The 12,818-nt window shown below is 42.2% G+C and overlaps 1 protein-coding gene across 3 annotated transcripts in view; it reads left to right on the forward strand.

Annotated features, from left to right (window-relative positions):
- The window catches only part of agpat4 (1-acylglycerol-3-phosphate O-acyltransferase 4 (lysophosphatidic acid acyltransferase, delta)), a 247,761-nt gene that overhangs the window by 185,000 nt on the left and 49,943 nt on the right, over window positions 1-12,818 (forward strand). For all 3 annotated transcript variants that reach the window (XM_068044613.1, XM_068044614.1, XM_068044612.1), the window contains exon 7: window positions 5,390-5,465. In XM_068044613.1, the coding sequence (XP_067900714.1) occupies window positions 5,390-5,465 (76 nt within the window). The remainder of the gene's footprint in view (window positions 1-5,389; window positions 5,466-12,818) is intronic.

The following is a 12,818-nucleotide window of genomic DNA, read 5'->3' on the forward strand; positions in this document are numbered from 1 at the left end:
TCGAGGGTTGTTTTTGTGAATGGAAGCCTGTGACCAGTGGGGTACCGCATGGATCTGTACTGGGACCCTTACTGTTTATAGTGTACATTAATGATTTAGACATGAATATAGGAGGTATGATCAGTAAGTTCGCAGATGACATGCAAATTGGTGGTGTCGTAAATAGCGAGGAGGAAAGCCTTGGATTACAGGACAATATAGTTGGGCTGGTAAGATGGGCGGAGCAGTGGCAAATGGAATTTAATCCCAAGAGGTGTGAGGTGATGCACTGTGGGAGGACTAACAAGGAAAGGGAATACAGTGGACGGTAGGACCCTAGAACGTACAGAGGGTCAGAGGGACCTTGGGCTGCTTGTCCATAGATCACTGAAGGCAGCAGCACAGGTAGATAAGGTGGTTAGGAAGGCATATGGGATACTTGCCTTTATTAGCCGAGGCATAGAATATAAGAGCAGGGAGGTTGTGGTAGTGCTGTATAAAACGGTGGTTAGGCCACAGCTGGAATACTGTGTACAGTTCTGGTCACCACACTATAGGAAGGATGTGATTGCACTGGAGAGGGTGCAGAGGAGATTCACCAGGATGTTGCCTAATTTTCATCCTGGAGATAAGGTGCTAGTTTTGCTGCCTTTGCCTTGTGAACCATTGAAAGCTAGATTTAGTGGACCTTACTACATCAAATGAAAGCTGAGGCGAACAATTTGGTTAGTACCCCAGACGGATGGATAAGTCAAAGGGTGTGTCATGTGAATATGCTGAAAAGGTACCATGACCGTGAGCATAGTCTGTCAGTAGGTGTAGCACAGATGGTAGAGAATATAGATGGTGACACTGTGCCCGTGATACACCAGATGATGAATCCGTGACTGAATGTTCCCAGATTGAACCTCCTGCGGTGAAGCTGGTGAACAGACGTGTTGGGGGGTCTGGCTGAGGTGCTGCAACATCTACCTGAGCACCAGACGAAAGACATAACTAACTTATTAAGGGAGCTGGTATGGGCAGATAAACTAGATCGTACTTCTCTGGCTATTCATGAGGTAGATGTAGGGGAAGCTAAACCAATTAAACAAATTTCAGACTCAATCCCAGTAAATTGGCCAAAATCAGAGGGGAGTTTCAGTACGTGTTGAGTAGCGATAGAATTGAACCTAGTCAAAGTAGTTGGAGTGCTATTTTAGTACCAAAACCAGCTGGTTCTCAAAGGTTCTGTATAGATTATCGAAAGGTTAATGTAGTAACTAAGATGGGTTCCTATCCGATCCCAAAGTTTAAGGATTGTATTGATATGGTGGGGAACTCTGCCTTTGTTAACCAGATTGACTTGCTTGAGGGATATTGGCAAGTCCCCTTGTCTGACCAAGCTAAAGGAATATCTACTTTTGTGACACTGGATAGTCTATTACAGTGTAAAGTCATGCCATTTGATATGAAAAATGCACCAGCTACATTTCAAAGATGGGCCAAACAAATGATTGCCGAATTGAGTAATTGTGTTGTGTACATTTTGGTGTGCTGCGATGCTTGGAGTGATCATGTCAGACTTTTGAGAGCTCTGTTTGACAGGCTAGCTAAAGCTAACTTTGTCATAAACCTGGCGAAGAGCAAGTTTGCCAAGGTGTTACGACCAGGTGAGAAAGGTGGCTAGGGGTGCCTTTCAGCCTTCACCTGGTTTTACTGTAACAGGAATTAATTTTAAATACATCATGTTTTGGGCTCCCCCTTTGGTGAATCCTTGTTTACCGCTTTCCAATTATAAGGCAAAGAAATGAGCACAAACAGGCTTTCTTAGGTTTAAAGACGAAAAGTGAAATTTATTAAAACTTAAACTCTAATTCAGTTAAAGCCTATGGATGCACGCCGTACCTCACGCTCGCATGTATGCGCGATACGCACATGCAAATAGAGACAGAAAAGAGCAGAAGAAAAATAGAGGTTTGAGGCACTATCTGAAGAGTTTCTTGTTACTGTGCTTCGAGTTCACTGTCGAGTCCTTTTGTAGGTAATTCTTGCTTTTTGTTGGGGCCTAGTATTCTTCTTAAACCTTGTTCACTGTAGGAGACTTTTTTCTCTTGGGGTTCATGTGTCTTCAATGGATTCCAAAGCTGGTCAGAAAGAGATGAGAGCAGACAGGAGAGAGATGTTCTCAATCCAGGAGCCAGGAGCTTTATGTCTTCAAACACTGTTTCTCCGATTTAAAACTCTCAGTTCAAAGCTCTGCAACAGCCAGTTAGTCATGTGACACACCATTAACATATTGTTTCCCTTTGCTCCATGACCTTTTGGTCAGCTATGTGGCCTTGTCCAATCTACACCTTCTCCTTTGTTATCTCTTGCCCCACCCCGCCTCACTTGCTTATAACCTGTGACTTTTCTAATATTTGTCAGTTCCGAAGAAGGGTCACTGACCCGAAACGTTAACTCTGCTTCTCTTTTCACAGATGCTGCCAGACCTGCTGAGTTGTTCCAGTATTTCTTGTTTTTATTATAGTCATGTGACTAAACTGGTCTGACCACATCCATTTGTTTATTCGACCATCTTAGCAGTTAACCTGGATGGCGAGCTCCTCCAACCTCAACACCTGGTAGTCAGAAGTCCATAGTGGATTAAATTGGAGCAGGGAGTAGCCCCTTTGTCCTTTCCAAGTACTGTGGCTAAAGCTAACTTTGTTGTAAACCTGGCAAAGAGCAAGTTTGCCAAGGCCAAAGACATTTATTTAGGACATATCATGGATCAAGGTCAAGTTTTACCACGAGAGGCCAAGGTACAGACAATAATAGATTTTCCTGAGTATTGCTGAAAATAGAGACATTTTGTTGAAGCTTTTAGTCTTGCACTCATCAGGACAATTCGCAAAAACACCAAAGCAAGGGAAACAACAAATTTATACTGTATGAGAAGAGAGTGCTGATTGGCTAGCAAGTGGAATCTGATTGGCAGAGGTGTTGCAATGGAGAATGCACCAGTTATGGTGGCTGACAGTTTACTGCCAAGCTTTGTTTGAAATTTAAACCAGGCAGCTCGGCTCTGGTCAAGATATTGCCCCGAGGAAAGAACAAGCGAATGAATGGCTGTCACTTACTTTGTTTAGCACAAAATATTGTTTGTCAGAAGAACAGCAGATAAATCCTTGAATAAAGAAGATGAAATCTACCTGAGAAACTTCAGAGTTGTAAAGAACTGTGTGACTGTGATAGTTATATATTGCATGGTGAAACCATGAGACCCAGCTTTGTTGGATCTGATAGTTGACGTATAATTTGTAATATAATGGACAGTGATCTGTTTATTGCTTCATGTTTAATTTATGCTGGTTTTGGTTTGAGTTTATAGAAGTGAAATCGTGTTCATTTGGTTTAGTTTCATAAATTAGGGTCAATCGGTGGACTTGTTTCTTTTCATTTATTGGTGATCTCCACAGGGATTGTAACACCAGAGTAATAAATTATAATCAGTTTTTGAATGCTTTACTTTTAAAAGTTAAATGGATACAAATTTCAATAGAATATAAAAAGATATGAGGAACAAGCAGAAATATGGGGGTAGATGGCCCTTGTTGAAGAGCTAATATTGGCACAACAAAGAGAGGTTAATATTTCATGTGCGACCGTTCTTTAGAAAAGATTCCAAGGAATATTGCTAAAGAACTGGGAATGGACAAGTCTCAGTTGGGGATGGTGTGGTGAGATCTTGGGATGACGTGTTGGATTACAAGTCAAGATAAAATAGCAAATTTTTGCATGGGGTAATTTGAAATGTTTCGACCACACCAGCTATTATCATTGCAAAGTAATATAATACTTTTGTAAGTCTGAAAGTCGTGGGTTCGAATCCCACTCCAGTGACTTGAGTATGTAATCCAGGCTATTATGTCTGAGCACTGCTGGGGGGGGTGCTGCACCGTTGGAGGTGCTGTGTTTCAGATGAGACGTTAAACTGAGGCCCCATCTGCTCTCTCAGGTGATGTAAAAGAGCCCATGGCAGTATTTCATAAAAGAGCATAAAAGAGTGTTCTGGCCAATATTTATCCCTCAACCAATATCAGTAAAACCAAGATTATCTGATCATTATCGCTCTTGTAGACCTTGCTGTGCACAAATTGGCTGATGTGTTTCCTGTATTACAACAGTATTTATTTGGCTTTAAAGTGCTTTGGGATGGCCTGAGGTTGTGAAGAGTGCTGTATAAATTCAAGTAACATCTGCACCACACAAGTGTCAGTTAATGACCATCTTTGACAAGAGTGAGTCTAACCACGTCCCCATGACATTCAACAGCATTATTATTGCTGAATCCCCCACTATTAACATCCTGGAGGGGGGTCACCATTGACTAGAAACTAAGAAATGTTAATTGATGTCACATTATTTATGACTATTTCTTGTGATCACTCATCACAAATGTAGCCTGCTTTCTGTAAGGTCACAACAACCTGACTCATACTTGATACTGGAATGATTTAAGAAGCTAAGAATTTCTGAACCACAAATGAATGGCAAACCGATTGCTTATTGACATTGTGGCATTGTGCATATATCATACATTGGTCAAGAACAGAAAATGCTGGAAATTCTCAGCAGGTCAGGCAGCATCAGTGGAGAGAGAAACAAAGTTAATATTTCAGGTTGATGACCTTTCATCAGAACTAGAAAAAATTAGAGAAGTTAATGGGTAAGGACAGAGGCGCATAAATACTTGTAGCTACGAGAGAAAGTCAGACACAACTCACTTCCTGACTCCCCAAAGCCCTTCCCCCATCTGCAAGGCACAAGTCATGAGTGTGATGGAATGCTGTCCACTTGCCTGGCTGAGTGCAACTCCAACAACACTCCAGAAGCTAGACACCATCCAGCACAAAGCAACTCACATGATTGGCACCACTTAAACATTCACTCCCATCCACCACCTTAAATATGCATAACTTGCCAAGGCTTTCTCGACTGTGCCTTACAAATCCATACCTTCTACCGTTTAGATAGACAAGGGCAGCAGGCTTCTGATAACACCACCACTTGCAAGTTCCCCTCCAAATTCATGCACCATCCTGACTTGAAAATAAATCGCCGTTCCTTTATTGTTACTGGGTCAAAATCCTGGAACTGACTCCCTTCACCGTATGGACTTCAGTGGTTCAAGAAGGTGGCTCACCTTCTCGAGGGCAATTTAGGGTGAGCAATAAATGCTGGCCTTGCCAGTGATGCCACATCCCATGAACAAATAACTAAAAAAAAGTAAGTGTTTTTAATGCCATTGAAAGTCTCAGTAATAGAAAATTTGTTTAGGCTACAAGTAGAAAGAGTCTCATCTAATGATGATTGTTTCAGATTTATGTAATGTGAATGTTTTTAATGTGTTTAAAACATGTTACTACTTCTTTTCAATCTGCAGAAGAATCCCATTGGAAGAGATTCCTGAAGATGAAAGAGAATGTGCCGCCTGGCTTCATAAGCTATACCAAGAAAAGGTTGAATTTATTTGTTCAATGGCAAAGAAATGTTTATTCATGACCATTTCATGTGATCACTGATCGGAGATGTGCCCTGTTTTTTGTAAGGCCCCAACAACCTAATTCGTACTTGATACTGGAGTGATTTAAGAAATTAAGAATTTCTGAATCACAAGTGGATGACAAACTGAAGAGGACAGACTTGGGTTGTTTCAGATTGCTTGCTGACACTGTAGAATTGGGCATATATCATACATTGATCATGTATATAAGAACGGAAAATGTTGGAAAATCTCAGCAGGTCAGGTGGAATCCGTGGAGAGAGAAACAAAATTAATATTTCAGGTTGATGACCTTTCACCAGAACTGGAAAAAGTTAGAGACGTGACAGTTTAAGCCACTACGGAGGCAGGGGAAGGGGAGGAAAGAATAAAAGGAAAGGTGTGTGATGATTGGAGAGCAGGAGAGATTAATGATGAGGGAGGATGGTTCAAGGCAAAGGGATAGTAATGGGACAAGAAATGAAACAAAAGATTTATCTAGAGGAGGTGTAAATGGAAATAGCTGAATCATTACCAACAGCTGCTGTCTGAAAAAATGGAGGCAGAGGTTATGATCTGAAATTGTTGGACTTCTGTTGAATCGGAAGACTGTGAAGTGCTTCATTGGAACAGTGTAGGGGGCAGAGAATTAAAATGACAGGTGACTGGCTCATTTGAAGCATTCAAAAGGGAATTAGACAGTTATATGAAAAGGAAGAATGTGCAGGGTTATAGGGAGAAGGCAGAGGAATGGAACTGAGGGAGTTGCTCTTTTAGAGGGCTGGTGCGGACACGATGAGCCAAATGGCCGCCTCCTGCGCTGTAACGATTCTGTGGCTCAGGGTCACGCTTGCGTATTGAACAGAGGTGTTTTGCAAAGTGATTGCCCAAGCCCAATGTAAGCTTGAGCAACAGTGCGTCATTTTGAGTTGGGTGCTCAACAACCTTCTGGACTCAACATTGGGTTCAATAATTTCATACCAGAACCTTCCCTTTTGTTCTTTCTTCCCCTCCTCCCAGTTGGGTAGTGAATATGATCTCTGGTTGAATGTGAGAGGGAAGGAGAAGGGAAGGTTTTTGCATATTTTCCGAGTAGTCATCATTGGGTGTCAGAGAGCATCAAACATACTGTTCTTATTTCAAGTTAAGTCATTTGAATTTGTGACAATTTTCAGGCCTCTGAGGCTGAAGTCTAAATGCTCCCTCTGTACCAGGAAAGTCCCATCCCCACAGGTCTGTGCTGAGTGAATTGCTGACAGCTGCAGTTGTCATGGCGTGCTCCGTGTTCCTGAGTTCATTGGAAGTAAAAATCTACCAGGGTATGTCATAATCACTTTCCAGTGATTCCTGCTCAGAAATGCGTGGATGGATACTGGCCTGGCTCATGGTTGGTTCTTTTGGTGATTCTGTCCAAGCTCATATACAAAATTTCATCACTTGGGCAATTTTCAGGAGAGCTGCTGGGATGTACTCTGGTGCATGGAATCATAAATTGCTGTAGCACTGAAGGATGCTATTTTTCCCATTGTACCTGCTTTGTCTCTTTATCCAATTGGTTCCATTTCTCTGATCTTTCCCAATAGTTCTGCATCTTATCATCTTATCCCTTAGTATATATCCATTTCCCTTTTGAAAATTATTATTGAATCTGCTTCCACCACCCTTCCAGGTAGTGCATTCCAATTCATTACAACTTGTTATGTAAAAATATTTCTTCTCGCCTCTGGTTCTTTTGCCATTACCGTAAATCTGTGTCCTCTGGTTGCTGCCCTTTGTGCTACTGGAAACAGTTACTTAATTAATCCATCAAAACCCTTCCTGATTTCGAACATCTCTATTAAATCTCCTTAACATTCTCTGGTCTAAGGAAAACAGCTCCAGCTTCTCCAGACCCGTCACATAACTAAAGTTCCAAATCTCTAGTAACAGTCCAGTATATTTCCTCCGCACCTTCTCTAAAGCCTTGACATCATTACTGAAGTGTGGTGCCCAGAATTGGCCATAGTACTCCAGCTGGGGCCTGACCGCTGAGTTAAAAAGGTTTAGCAGAATTTTTTAGTTGTACTTTTAAGCCCTAATATTTATAGTGGCTTGTGTTCGGCTCAGGGGAGAGGAGTTATGGATGGGAAAACCAGAGGTGTGGGTTTTCCTGAATGGTGTGCAGTTTTAACTGCAGAGTGTGCTTTAATTATTTTTCCCCTCCAGGTTTCTTGCTCAACAACGAGTCTAGTCTCAAGGGCTAGGATCGCGAGGAAGTGGAAGATTGAGGGGAGGGGGTCAGTGATTGCAGAGGGTGTGGGAAGATTGGGGTTTTGGACAGATTGCAGCCAGATTTACGGGGTAACTTGTTGGTCCGGGTTAACAGGTTCCTAGCGCACAAGCAGTGCTATAAAGACGTTTACCATATGGATCCAGCCTTTCTCGACTCCATTTACCTGCCACATTTCCCACGGCCAGCGAAACCCAGCTGACGTGAGTGAGTTAAAAATAGCTTGTTAAAATGAAGGTAGACAGCTTTCTTTAAAAACTTTCAATTACTGACCTGCCCCATCCCACCCGCTTAAAATTGGAAGTAGTGCATTTGAGCCAGGTTGTTTGTGGGTTTGAAATTTTAAAATTTTTAACACTCCACCTGACCCAAACCCACCTGTTTTTGAGAGTTAAAGTTACCCCCATGCTTCTGTTTATAGGCTTTCTTAACAGCCTTCTCAATTTGTCTTGCCACCGTTAAAGGGCACCAATTTGGCTAACAAGTCTATTCTGTGGTATTTTATCAAACGGCTCTTGAAAGTCCATATCGACCACATTAACCACACTATTTTCATCAACCATCTTTTTTACTTCATCAAAGACCTCAACCAAATTAGTTAAACATGCTTTGCCTTTAACGAATACTTGCTCGCTGTCATTTAGTAACCCATATTTTTCCAAGTGACAGTTTTGTCTCGGATTATTGTCTCAGTTTCCCCACCACTAAAATTAGGTTGACTGGCTTTCAGTTAACAGGTTTAACCCCTTACCATTTTTTTGAACAGGGGTGTAACAGTTTCACTCTTCCAGTCTTCACCCAAATCTGTGGAGGATTGGAAGATTGTGGCCGTTGCCTCACCTATTTACACACTTGCTTCCCTCAGTAACCTAGGATGCATGCCAACCAGACTGGGTGACTTTTTATTTTCTTTTGGGTGCTGCCAACCTTTTTTAAGTACTTCCTCTTTATTTTTATTTTATCCAGTTTCTCTACCACCTCCTTTACTGTGGCATTGGCAGCATCATTTTAGTGAAGACAGATGCACATTATTAATTTAATACCTCAGCCATGCCCTCTGCCTCCATAAAAAGATCTTTTTGTTTTTTAATCAGCCCACCCTTCCTTTGACTACCCCTTGACTATTTATAAAAAACTTCTGGGTTCCCTGCTTTGCTACCCACTAATCTGTTCTCATAAACTCTGCTCTTCATGTCCTTTTTCACTTCTCTGTACTTTTTGTATCCAGCTTAGTTCTCTATTGTATTAAGAGCATGACATTTATTATAAGCCTCATTTTTCTGTTTCATTTTAACATCAATACCATTAGTCACCCAAGTAGCTCTAGCTTTGGATGCCCTTTCTTTCCCCCTCATGGGAATTTGTCTATTCTGTACCCAAACTATCTCTTTAAAGGCCTCCCATTGCACATTTTTTGAAAAACCCATTCACGGGATTTGAGCATTGTTGACAAGGCCAGCATTTGTTCACCATCCCTAATTGCTCTTGAAAAGGTGGTGGTGAGCTGCCTTCTTGAACCGCCGCAGTCCATATGCTATAGCTACTCCCACAGTGTTGTTAGGAAGGGAGTTCCAGGTTTTTGACCCAGCGATAATAAAGGAACAGTGACATGGTTCCAAGTGAGGATGGTGTGTGTCTTGGAGGGGAACTTGCAGATGATAGGGTTCCCATGCATCTGCTGCCCTCGGCCTGCTTGGCGGTAGAGGTCGTCGGTTTGGAAGGTGCTGTCAAAGGAAGCTTGACGAGTTGCTGCAGTGCATCTTGTATATGGTACACACTGCTGCCACTGTGCACTGGTGGTGGAGGGAGTGAATGGTTAAGGTTGTGGATGAGGTGCTAATCAAGCAGGCTGCTTTGTCCTGTATGGTGTTGAGCTTCCTGAGCGTTGGAGAGTAGGAACATAGGAGCAAAAGTAGGCCATTCAGCCCATCGAGCCTGCCCCGCCATTCAATATGATCTTGGCTGATCATCCACTTCAGTGCCTTTTCCCCACACTATCCTCATATTCCCTTAGGTCATTGGTATTTAGAAATCTGTCAGTCTCTGCTTTAAACATATTCAATGACTGAGCTTCCACAGCCCTCAGGTAGTGAATTCCAAAGATTCACAACCCTCTGAGTAAAGAAATTTCTCCTCATCTCTGTCCTAAGTGGCTTCCCCCTTATTTTGAAATTGTGTCCCCTGGTTCCAAACTTCCCAACCAGGGGAAACATCTTACCTGCAACTCCCCGGTCTGTCCCTTTAAGTATTTTGTAGGTTTCAATGAGATCACCTCTCATTCTTTGAAACTCTAGAGAATACAGGCCCAGTTTCCCCAATCTCTCTTCATAGGACAGTCCTGCCACCCCGGGAACAAGTCTGGTGAACCTTTGTTGCACTGCCTCTTTGGCAATAATATCCTTCCTAAGGTAAAGGGACCAAAACTGCACACAGTATTCCAAGTGCAGTCTAACCAAGGTTCTATACAATTGAAGCAAGATTTCACTACTCCTGTACTCCAATCCTCTTGCGATAAAGGCTAACATACCATTAGCCTTCTTAATTGCATGCTGCACCTGCATGTTAGCTTTCAGTGGCTTATTGACGAGGACACCCAGATCCCTTTTGTACATCTACACTTTCTAATCTCTTACTATTTAAGAAATACTCTGCACATCTGTTCTTCTTACCAAAATGGATAACCTCACATTTTTCCACATTATATTCCATCTGCCACATTCTTGCCCATTCACTAAGTCTGTCCAAATCCCCTTGAAGTCGCTTTGCATCTTCCTCACAACACACATTCCCACCTAGTTTTGTGTCATCCGTGAACTTGGAAATACTACATTTGGTCCCCACATCCAAATCATTGATATATATTCTGAACAGTTGGGGCCCAAGCACTGATCCCTGCAGTACCCCACTAGTCTCAGCCTGCCGACACCCATTTATTCCTACTTTCTGCCTGTTAACCAATCCTTAATCCATGCCAGTATATTACCTGCTATCCCATGTGCTTTAATTTTGCTAACCAACCTCCTGTGGGGGACTTTATCAAAGGCCTTTTGAAAATCCAAGTCTACCACATCCACCGACTCCCCTTTATCAATTCTGTAGTAACATCCTCAAAAAGCTCCAACAGGTTCGTCAGACATGATTTTCCATTCATAAATCTATGTTGATTATGTCCAGTTAGAACATTATTATCCAAGTGTCCATTTCTCACATCCTTTAGAATAGATTCTAGCATTTTCCCAGTGACTGATGTAAGGCTAACAGGTCTGTAATTCCCTGTTTTCTCTCTCCCGCCCTTCTTAAATAGTGGGGTGACATTTGCTACCTTCCAATCTGCAGGGACTGCTCCAGAATCTATAGAATTTTGGAAGATGATCACCAGTGCATCCACTATCTCCACAGCTACCTCTTTCAACACTCTGGGATGTAGAATATCAGGTCCTGGGGACTCATCATTAATTTCTCCAATACGACCTTCTTACTCATACTAATTTCCTTCAATTCCTCATTCCCCTTAATCCCTTGGATCTCTAATTCTGGGAGATTTCTTGTATCTTCCTCAGTGAAGACAGACACAAAGTAAACATTTAGCTTCACTGCCATTTCTCTATCCCCATTATAAATTCTCCTGACTCTGCCTGAATGGACCCACATTTATACATCCTTATGCACAAATAACAGAAAATTAACATGCAGGTACAGCAAGCAGTTAGGAAGGCAACTTATGTGTTAGCCTTTATTGCAAGTGTGTTAAAGTATAAGAGTAAGGAAGTCTTGCTGCAATTATATAGGGGTTTGGTAAAACTACACCTGGAGTACTGTGTCCAGTCTTGGTGTCTTACCCTAAGATAGGATATACTTGCCTTCGAGGGGGTGCAATGAAGGCTCACTAGATTGACTTCTGAGATGAGAAGGCTGTCTTCCTTTGAGGAGAGATTAAGCAGAATGGACCTATATTTTTTGGAGCTCAGAAGAATGAGAGTTCTGATTGAAATGTATAAAATACCAAGGGGGCTCGCTTGATAGGATAGTGACTAGATGCTGTTTCCCCTGGCTGGAGATTCTAGAACTTGGGTCATGGTCTCAGGATAAGGGGCCAACCATTTAGGACTGAGATGAGGAGAAATTTCTTCACTGAGGGTTGTGAATCTTTGGAATCCTGTATCCCAGAGGGTTGTGAATGCTCAGTGATTGAGTATAGACAAGACTGAGACTGATAAATATTTGGGCACTAGGGAGTTGAGGGACGTGGGGGATAGGGCAGGAAAGTGAAGTTGATCTGGGAGTTCAGCCTGATCTTGAATGGTGAAGCAGGCTAGAGGGGCTGTGTGACCTACCCCTGCTCCTGATTAAGAACATAATTTCTTATGCTCTTAGGTTCATCTGTCACCCCATGCTAACTGACTTATGTTGGCTCCTGGTTAAGCAATGCCTTGGTTTTAAAATTCACATCCTTATTTTCAAATTCCTCCATGCTCCTGCCCCTCGCTCTTTGTAATATGCTCCAGGACTCTCAGATACCTACGCTCCTCTAATTCTGATCTCTTGAACATCTTTGACTTTAATTGCTCCACCATTGGTGGCTGTGCCTTCAGCTGTCAAGGCTTTAAGGTCTATAATTTCCTCCCTTAAACCTCTCTGCCTCTCTACCTCTCTTCGTTCCTTTAAGATACTTCTTAAAACCAACCTCTTTCACCAAGCTTTTGGTTGTCTGCCATAATATTGCCTTATGTGGATTGGTGTCAAATTTTGCTTTATAATGCTCTTGTAAAGCACCAGGGAACATTTTATTACATTAAAGATGTTCTGTAAATAGAAGTTGTTGTGGTTTATTAGTGGGCTGTTAAATTATGGAGAAAAGCAGGAATTTTCTTGTTCCTTTTTCATAGTGGAACTTCTCCCGCTCTTTCCCCCGACCTGGAGAAATGCGAGGGCCCTCTACAGGGAGGTCGGGGGGATAAAGAATCAACTAAGTTAATTGCATTGTCTGCAATTCCACATTTCCCAGAAGCTGGAAACAGAGTGGTTTTGATGCTCCTTTGGGTGACTTGATGGCAAATGGAC

This window comes from Heterodontus francisci, chromosome 13 (genome assembly GCF_036365525.1).
Source record: "Heterodontus francisci isolate sHetFra1 chromosome 13, sHetFra1.hap1, whole genome shotgun sequence".
Lineage (NCBI taxonomy): Eukaryota > Metazoa > Chordata > Chondrichthyes > Heterodontiformes > Heterodontidae > Heterodontus > Heterodontus francisci.